The sequence below is a fragment of the Otolemur garnettii genome, unplaced genomic scaffold (genome assembly GCF_000181295.1).
Source record: "Otolemur garnettii isolate 467f Iridium unplaced genomic scaffold, OtoGar3 scaffold00026, whole genome shotgun sequence".
NCBI lineage: Eukaryota > Metazoa > Chordata > Mammalia > Primates > Galagidae > Otolemur > Otolemur garnettii.
In genome coordinates, this window is record NW_003852421.1 from 17,113,173 (window position 1) to 17,123,095 (window position 9,923).

Below are 9,923 nucleotides of genomic sequence, written 5' to 3' on the forward strand. Positions count from 1 at the left end.
CTCCCCCTGTCTCTCCCTCTCTCCCTCTCTCTCCCTGTCTCTCCCTCTCTCTCCCTGTCTCTCCCTCTCTCTCCCTGTCTCTCCATCTCTCTCCCCCTCTCCCTCTCTCTCCCTCTCCCTCCCTCCCCCCTCTCACCTCCTTCCTTTCTTTTCCCTTGCCTTTCCTCCTGCCCTCCCTTCCTCCCTTTCTTTTCTTTCTTTCTGCCTTCTGCCTTCCTTAAGTCCCATTCATGCTCACCTTTGTTTTTTTGGAGACAGAATCTCCCTCTGTTGCCTTGTAGCTCTCAATAACCTCAAACTCTTGGGCTTGAGCAATCCTCTTGTCTCAGCTTCCCTAGTAGCTGAGACTACAGGTGCTCACCACAACACCCGGCTAGTTCATGCTCACTTTTACTCAGTATGCTACAGGGATTTTTAAGGTACCCACCAGTGAGACAAGGTCCTCAGCTAAGGGCACAAATAGGGTGAAGGGAAAGGTGTTTACCACCACAAATTACTGCACTCAGTTCTTCCGAGTCCTTCTGGCAAATAACGGGTAAATACTCACCTCCAAATCGTTCCCTGCTGGTTCACAGAAAGCGGCTCTGTACTGTGTAAACCTGGGGAGTCTTTCTGGCTCTGTGTTTGTGTTACTGTCATCATTATCATCTCCAGATGAAAGGGAACAGCCCAGAAATGACCAGAACTGCCCTCAGTGATTCCAATAAAAGGGAAGCAGCAGCATAGATTTTCACTGGCTCTACAATTTTATATTGTTGTTAAATGAAGTTTCCGAAAACTCCATGTTAGATGAAGTATAATTGCAGATTTCCTTAAGAACCATTGACAGATACTTATCCCAACTTACAAGCAGCTCACACTGGGAAATGTGTGCAAACATTCTAAGTTTCCTTTCAGAAGAATATACTTCAATAAAACCAAATATTCACCCATCTTTTTCAATAACAGAGCCATTAAAACTGGAAATAGAAGTTAGGGAATTTTCTTTTTTGTTACTTGATTTTTTTTTTTAAGAGATGAATGTTGCCAGAACTTCCGTTGTTTTTCAGGGAAACAAGTCTTTGATAAGTATCATCTCTGAGACCCTTTCACTAAGGGAACTACATTTTGAATGAGATAGCAAACTAGATAGTAAATTATGGTGCATTTAGGTATTGGCATTATATGATGGAGAGGGGAGTTTGATTTTTTTTTTTAATTGTTAGGTGGTCTATTTAGCACAGCTGTGTTTATGTTTCCTACGTGGTAACCGCCTGAACATGGTGACAAGTCCCTACAAATTAGAATAGGAATTCTTAAAAAATCCTCTTGCCAGTGTGCTTTAATTTCAGGGGTTGTATTTATTAAGTAGCAATGGCAAAGATAATTCCAGGCACAATCATTCAGTACAGTTGGTCCGCTACAGAAGACATTTTGACAACCTTATAAAAAGAGTAATTGATACTTTAAATGCCGCATTTCACAGTAGAATAAACTTGGAAATGGTAGAATGTTTTTAGAATAGTCATAGTTCTTTAACCATTGTTTTGGCTGATTTAACTTCATTGTTATTAATAATGTGCACTTATATCATCAATGTTGATCAGTCCTGTAGCAAATTAACAGTTCATATTTTTGCAGTCTTTCTCTTAAAAAAATAAATGACAACAAGGTCATGGCTACAACAAAGAGATAGTTGCCTGTGACAAAAGAAAAAATATATATATAGTAAGTAAATAATAGTATGAATTGGCAATTTCAGAACTTCATACACCGTATGAAATGCTGAGGTACAAAGGCCTAACGTCTGGTTTGGGAGGCATATTTCTTTGGTGTTACATCTCTCATAACTCAAATTAATGTTTATTACTATTCTTTCATATTGCCAAAATATTTTCATGAATTTGGATTAGAAGCAGCTTGTTCTGGCTTGTTTTTGCAACTTTGTTTCAAGAAACAGTGATATTTAGAAGATTTTTGTATGTCATAGAAGCTTTAATTATCTTATGTTGAAGGAGGAAATAAGATTAAGTTCTGTTTCATAATTATATAGGACAACAAGAATTGATACTATGCTAATTTTATATTGCCACATAATTAATGTCTTTCAAGAAATTTGAATCAGTGATTTGAAATTTGAACAATGTTAGCTGTTCAATCAGTAACCATCTAAAATCTGCTTTAAATTGAAGAGGACACTACTGGGTCCAGACCATAAGCCTTTATTTCTGGATTGTCCGGTGTCTGCCCTCATCTCTCCTTTTTTCCCCTCCTTCTCTCCACAGATTGGTGAAAGACAACAAGTGTTAGTCACGGAAGAATCTTTTGATTCCAAGTTTTATGTTGCGCACAATCGATTCTATGAGCAGGTAAGAGGTACTTCAGTATTCTGGAGTCTTCTCCAAAATAAGAGACTTCTGAAAGTTTAAGCAAAGAGGATTTAAAAGGGGAAAGGGTTGAATCTTGTCACAGCTGGGCTGTTCTGTAGCATGAAGCCAGCCAGGCTTTCATCAGGGTTTATCTGAGTGACTTACTTTGCAGTTCATTCTCTACAAAGGAGGAAGTGTATTTGGTGTGTTTGAGTCCGCAATAACCTTTGACAGGCATGGCCTGAAGCTTCTGGGAGTTTGGAACCAGGCCGTTAGCACTGCCAAAGTTCCCACAGCCTGGCAAAGTAGGAGGAAAGTGCTGCTCAGACTACAGGAAGGGTGTCTGCACGGGCGACATCAGCCTGAAAGGGCAGGGATTTCCTCTCACCAGCACATCACCCGTATGGGTTTTTTTTTTTTCCCAGATAGTTGGTTGATTATTTGGTATTTCATTTTTCTTTAGTTTTAGTATTTGTTTTTTTTAACTTTTACCTTGATAAAAACAGTGGAGTCTATTCCTTTGACTCAACTCAAGTGGTGTGAACAGCTGTGCAGACCAGCATGAGGACTGAAGCCTCTGCACTTAGAGTGGGGGAGGCCATCTCTGGGGACTGCCACTAACTCGCCTTCCTCCCCTCCCCACCTACTTGGCCTGCCTTCTGTTTCAGCATGTGGGATTGCACTCCCGCAGGTGGGAAGGCAATTCAAAAGTGGCTAAAGAAAACATGCCCCGTCCAGATGCATGGATCCTGGCAAGGGCCAAGGAGGAGATGGGTACACTCTCTAGGGTGGGAGACTCTCGTGGGGATGTAGGGATTTCCTGGCTCATTCTCTACTGTGTTAAATTTTGTTAAAATTAGATGAGCTTTCCTATCTTTTTGTTCCTTTCTTATCAGATAGGAAATTAAAAATTTTTTTTTCTGTGGGTCATGGCTAGAATTAGAGCTTGGGGAGACTGTTAAGGCCAGGGAGGGGAAATCAGATATGGGCTGGGCAAGGGCACAGGCCACCGGCACTAGAATGTAGGAAATGGGAGCTGAGGTGGACTCCAGCATTGACTTTCAACATGAAATGATCTCAGGCTACCCTGTGGGTCCTCAGGAAGCATGGAGGAGCTTTTCAAGGGCCACAGTCAACATGCGTGTTCAGCACCCAGATGAGGAAGATCCCAACACTCCCTGTCTGGGCTGACTGTCTCCCCATGTCCCATCTCACTGACATTCTCCAAAGAGCCCTTCTCCTGTCCAGGCAACCTCCTGCTCAGCCCTGAGAGGGCTCGGCTGTGTTTGAGTTGCCTCTTCCCTCTCCTTTCTCTTGCCATCTGGGTTTCTGCCGCAGCGGGGAACTTTTTTCTCTTCATTTTAAAAGCAGTGGCATGCCTCATTAGCTGTTTCCTCCAATTTAAAGCAGTCGGGCTTTTTCCAATTATTAAAACTGGAGGAGGAAAAAAACACTGAGCCCTTCATTCAGATCAAGGCAGCAGATCAAGGAGGGTTATTTTCCCCCAGAATCATACCAAATCTCCCAGGGATAGTTTGCTCTAGAGATTTTCTTATTTTATAAAAACTGATTTAAAAGGGCTTTCATATCCCAATGCTAAAGCTTTTTAGTTCGTTTGCTTGCCGTGAGTAATTCACCACCCAGGTGACCTTTTTCCTATACTTTGATGAAGCAGTGTACTCAGTGGTCATAAAAATCAAACTCAGAGAGACCAAGATCCAATTTTGCCTCTCAGAGAAATTGGCTGTGGAACTTCTGGCTCTCATCTGACTTTTCTGTCTTTATAACTAAGCATATCAAAGATTTCATGGGAATTATCTTTCTAAATAAGATGAGTTCCAGAGATGAAGATTGTATCTAGATGTCAAAGTATTACTGGGTTAGAATTGGTCTATTTATTTTGGATCCTGACTTTAAAAGATTGGCAAGTAGCGACAGCACTACAGCAGGAGCGGAGGGGAGACACAATGCCTGCAAACTGCCTGTTAGTCTCAAAGGAGAGGAAACGTTTGCTGGAGGTAAACAAGTGTTTTTATCAGTCATCTCTACTGGAAAGAGACCATCTGACAGTTTCCTATGAACTGACCTTCAGAGTACTTGGTTCCATGTGGAGTAGGCTCCTCAGACTAACACGTACTTTTTTTATTGGTGCACAAATAAGTAAACAAATAAATAAATGGCAACCATTCGTTAGGCTTCCATTTAGGTTCATTTAGCATCATTTAGCTCCTGGGTTACTGACAAGCTTACTTTTAAATGTTCCTCCTCCTCCCCTGAAGGACACACACACGCACATGTGTGCAGGCCTTTATTTGAAGTGCCTACTCAAATCATTACCCCAACAGCTAACTTGGAAAGTATTAAAAGTATAAGGCTTTCATCAGGATTGCCTCAGTTTTCTTCAGTGCACGGGACAGCCAGGAGCAGAGTATCAAAGGCCCACCCCAGAGTAGCTGGCTGATGGCTGGGGGGTTCAGGTCTGCTTTCCATGTGTCCCGGGACAGCAGGCGCCCTGCACTGAGGAGCACCGTGTGCTACCCGGGAGCTGCTCCCAGAAACACCCTCCCTTCCTGCAGGGTCCCCAGATGCTTGAGCATCTGCAAGATAGAGCCCATTGGGATGGAATCCCAGAATAGAAAAGTGACACCAAGGGGCAGTTAAGGAAATCTGAATAAAGTATACACATTCCTTGATGATAACATATCAATTTGGGTTCATTAATTGTGACAGATGTATCATACTAATGTAAGACGTTAAGAATAGGGGAAACTGGGCGTGGGGGACACAAGAACTCTCCATGTTATCTTTGCAGTAGTTCTATAAAATTAAAATTATTCTTTAAAAATGTTTGTTTTTAAAAATTAAGCCTTCTGGAAATTTTTCTTTCAAGGTTTTAATACCAAAGAACTCCTCATTTATGGGGAAAATGGTTGAAGTGGACATCTACGAAGCAGGCAAACATTTCATGAAAGGGCAGCCAGTATCAGCAGCCAGAGTGTACACGCCATCCATCAGCAAACCCTTAGCCAAGGGAGAAGTCTCGGGTTTAACAAAGGTAAGGAAAAGATGCTCTCCTCTCTACCCTGCTAGGAAAACAGCAGCTGTGGAAGCACAGTGATTCCAGACCATGTTTCTGTTATCATTTATAGTTTTCTTTTTATGTATGCATGAGGCTTTAATCCCTTCTGACAGATTGAAATCTGAATTAGAAAGATGTGTTTTTGCTGATGCCTATAGCTCTGCTTCTCTGCCTGTAAAGGGAATAAGCTATTTCTTCTTCCAGGCTGGAAGCAGAGGGTAAAAGCCATTATTTGCAGGTGAAAGATTTAACATCCAAGATGATCTGATCCAGTATGTTTCTGTGTCGGTAGATCCTGAGTGGAAAGGGATGAGGAAAGGAACGTTTTCTTGCCTTACAAAGCTGTTTATAATATAGTAAAAACCTCCAGTTGAATGGGCACTAAACCATGCCGTATCTGCGGTTACTGGGCCTTTTTGTGTGGGGTTAGCTGGATATCTACTCTAGTCATGTGGCGTGAAAATTAAACATTTTTTTTCCTTTCTATAAAAAAGTAACCTGACCCCTGTTTTATACCTTGGTAAATATGGCTGTTTGCCAGGCTCTCTCTTACATTTCCTTGAGCTACAGTTGTAAAAGCTGATGGAGTGTGAAATGAAAATGTGTATCACATTTCTAAGCATCATTTGATGTCCTTTCCCCAACACAGTTGTTAAGTGCTCCAAAAAGTATATAGCAATGACTTAACATATGGAAGAAAGATAACTGATACTCATCTGAGTATGTAATTCCAAACTTGTTTTAATTTATGTTATCTCTTCCCTCCAATTGAATTGCAAAGGCATACTCATTAAAGTAAAGGAAGTAAAAAATGACTTTGGGAATAGCAGCAGAGAGGGTGCTCTTATCTACATTTTCTCACTGATTGCGGTGCTGGACTCTCCTATCCAGTAGAAGTGACACCTTGTGTGCTTGACAAGTACCATGTGAAGGATCTATGTGAATAGCCACCTGACCCAAGCAGAGTGGCACAGACTAGCTTTCGTCAAAACCCTGCAGCCTGCACAGCCAAGAGAGAACTCTAAAACTTGATAAGCATAACTATTAATTTTTGTTATTATTATTATTATTTGTTGTTGTTGTTAAATCATACTTAGGGGTTGCTATGGTGTGCCAAGAAGAAAGAGTATAATATAGTGTTCAAGTTATATGACTACAGGTTGGGCTCGGTGGTCCACACCTATAATCACAACCCTTCAAGAAGCCACAGCAGGAGTTCAAGACCTGCCAGGGCAACATCATGAGACCCCATCTGTACAAAAACCTTTAAAAAGTATCCAGGTGTGTTTGCACACATCTGTAGCGCCATCTACTCAGGAGAGAGCATTAGGAGTTTGAGGTAACAGTGAGCTATAATTGCACCACTGCACACTGGCCTGCGTGACAGAGCCAGACTCTGTCTCTTTAAACAAACAAACAAATAAATAAATTGCTAGAGATTTGGTTTTTGAAGTGTTAGCTAGTACTTCAGAAATTTTCTAAAGTTGGCTTTTTTAATTATTTGATTTTCCACACAGTATATTTCACAAGGTTGATTTTCGATTGCCACGGGGAAAAGGTTTTCTCAGTAAGTGACAGTAGTGGGCAAATTATTATTTCAAAGACCCTGCCTATTTTAATTCCTTTATGGGTACCTATTAGAAAGGGTAGTATTCTGAAACATTGTCATTAATAATACATAAATTAGGAAAGGCAGTGTTCCTTTAGAAAGTGTCGCCCCATTTAAATTCTGTAGAAGAGCCTTTTCTCCTCCCTCCCTTCTGTGAGCTCAGAAAACGGAGTCCTCAGTTCCGCCACCAGCCTGTCTCGGAGCCAGCATGGCCCAGAAGTCCTGTGGAAGGTGAGGGCAAAGGTCAGTTGGCTGCTGGCCCACTGGGCCTCTAGAAATAGTCGTATAGCGTGTGTGAGGCCACGGGTTAGGAATATTGATTTGGGGATTTGCATTAAGAGAAGCAGGGAAGGCTTTTATCACCATGTGTGACGTCCTATAAATTAAGGAACGTGCTTTTGGTCTTCATTATTATTTGCTATTTTTTAAAGTTATGCCCGTCTTGTGGAGGTCAAAAGGTCTTGTTTCGTGAATTTATCCTGATATTATAAGTTCTGACAATAACGTTTGTGAAGCCATCCTAGAAAAGTGCCACCTGCCTCACTGCTGAATCTCACCGTGATGACCTTTGAGGTGGTCCCCTTCAGAAGCTGGGCACCAGCGCAGCACCCAGTCCGCTCTTCAGAGCCGTTCTGGAACTCTTGTCTGGAATGACCATCAGAGCTCTGGTCACACAGCAGCTGACGACTAAGTTCACGAGCTTGTCACCATGCACTTACGTTGATGACACTGTACAAACAACTCAGCTAGGTTTGGTGACTGTGGTCTACCCGTGTCTCCCAGCCGTGTTTGTGTCACCGTGTGGTGGTTTCTGGCTGAGCCGCATCATTCTTGTTGTTCCGTGTTTCTGTGTGCTGCACAACAGCAGCTCTGATGGCCATTCCAAAAAGAGTTCCCAAATGGCTTTGAAGGGGAGACGAGGCACTGGCGTCTGCACCCGGCTTCCCGGGGGAGCACAGGACGGTGACTGCGGTGATGTTCAGCAATGCGGAATGTAGCACTTTTTCTACAATGAGTTTATAAACTTAATTGTCAGACCTCGTATTTTTGCTGACCACATGAACTAAGACAATCAAGCATGAGAAGAACAATTTTCTTTTTTGTAGGATTTAAAAGTGGATGGCAGGACAGGTGCAGTGGCTCACACCTGTAAGCCTAGCACTGTGGGAGGCCGAGGCAGGTGGATTACTTGAGCTCATGGGTTTGAGACCAGCCTGAGCAAAAAGTGAGACCCCTTCTCTACTAAAAATAGAAAAACCGAAGCAAGAGGATTGCTTGAGCCTAAGTTGGAGGTAGCAGTGAGGTGTGATGCCACAGCACTCTACCCAGGGCAACAGGGTATAGACTCTGGCTCTGTCTCAAAAAATAAAAAAAAAATAAGAAATAAAAGTGGATGGTAGGGGTTGTATCATGTTTCAGGCATTTTGAGCTTTTTGATGGCTAATCAGGTGGTGAACCTCTTGATTGGAAAAATCAGATTAACTTGGTGTGTACACATGCCCTGGGGGCTTACGGACCTGGATTTGCATCTGGATTTACCAGTTTACCCTGGGCATGTTATTCCTCAACACTTCAGTCTGTTAAACGAGGACAGTAATATCCATCTCATAGTGTGATGAAAGGGATAACTGCCTAATAGTGTTCCTGGCACAAAGTAACTAGGTACTAAGTAGTTATTTTCCTCTCTCCCGAAACTAACTGCATCCAAAAAGAACAAACTCTGAAGACCACCTGGGTGGTAACAATATTCCTTTCTTGGTCGTTATTTGAACAATGACTGTATAGCACATGTTTTGTTGATATTTGGTGAGGGAGGGGTGTTTCTCCATTAGGTAATATATTTAGTGCCAGAGAACCAATTCCATCAGAATTTCTTTGTCTGGGTCTTGCAGGCTTTTCTTGAGTTTTTCTAGAATGATAGCCCAAAACACACACACTTTGTAAAGAAACCTGGGATGCCCAAAACATCTAAAGCAAAATACTGTGTTAAAAAATTCTCTGCTACAATGAAAAAAAATGAAAAGACAAAAAAAAAAAAAAAACCCCACAATTCTCTGCTATAGTAAGTGCCTTTCCTTAATTATTTTATGATTATTCTTTAAATATTTATCCCTATAGATATTTTTTTTTGGTCTTATTTTTCCTCACTTTAAGACCTCTTTTGATGAAATTGACCTCTTTTGATGAGATTGGTGAGTACAACAGACTAGGGAAGAAGCACAGGTTGGGAGTCAGGAGATCCAGATTACAAATTCTAGAATAGCAGACTTGTTGACCTTTTGTGAACCTCAGTTGTCTGACATGTAAGATGTTAGTGAATAGTGATCATTAAGTAAGCTTCTGGCTCTAACATTCTCTGATTGGCAGGTTTCACTTAACAAAAATAGATAGAATGCTTTGAATTATAGAAAATACTAGTAGGTAAATGCCCATAACATGATGGAAAAGAAAAAGTATGATAAAGTGAAAAGGTTACTGTCCTCTAAGAAATCATATACTAATGGAAAAGGCAAATAATAACATCTTTTTATAATTATTTTCCTCTTTTCAGTTTGATGGGAGAGAAGAGATGAAAGTGAAAATAAGAGCGACAGATAAAATTAGTCTGATTATGGCTTGGCACCTATACTTTAGTGGTTAGGGCACTAGCCACATACCCCGGGGCTTGCAATTTCAAACCTAGCCCAGGTCTGCCAAACATCAATGACAACTATAACAACAACAACAACCAAAAAAAAAACAAACAAAAAAAAATAACTGGGCCTTGTGGCAGGCACCTGTAGTCCCAGCTACTTGGGAGGCTGAAGCAAGAGAATCGCTTAAGCCCAAGAGTTTGAGGTTGCTGTGAACTGTGATGCCACAGCACTCTACTGAGGGTGACATAGTG

General features: G+C 41.5%; 1 protein-coding gene across 1 annotated transcript in view; it reads left to right on the top strand.

The window, feature by feature from the left end:
• The window catches only part of CDKAL1 (CDK5 regulatory subunit associated protein 1 like 1), a 654,035-nt gene that overhangs the window by 617,065 nt on the left and 27,047 nt on the right, over positions 1 to 9,923 (top strand). The window contains exons 13-14 of the mRNA XM_003788378.3: positions 2,265 to 2,348; positions 5,239 to 5,403. Of these exons, the coding sequence (XP_003788426.1) occupies positions 2,265 to 2,348; positions 5,239 to 5,403 (249 nt within the window). The remainder of the gene's footprint in view (positions 1 to 2,264; positions 2,349 to 5,238; positions 5,404 to 9,923) is intronic.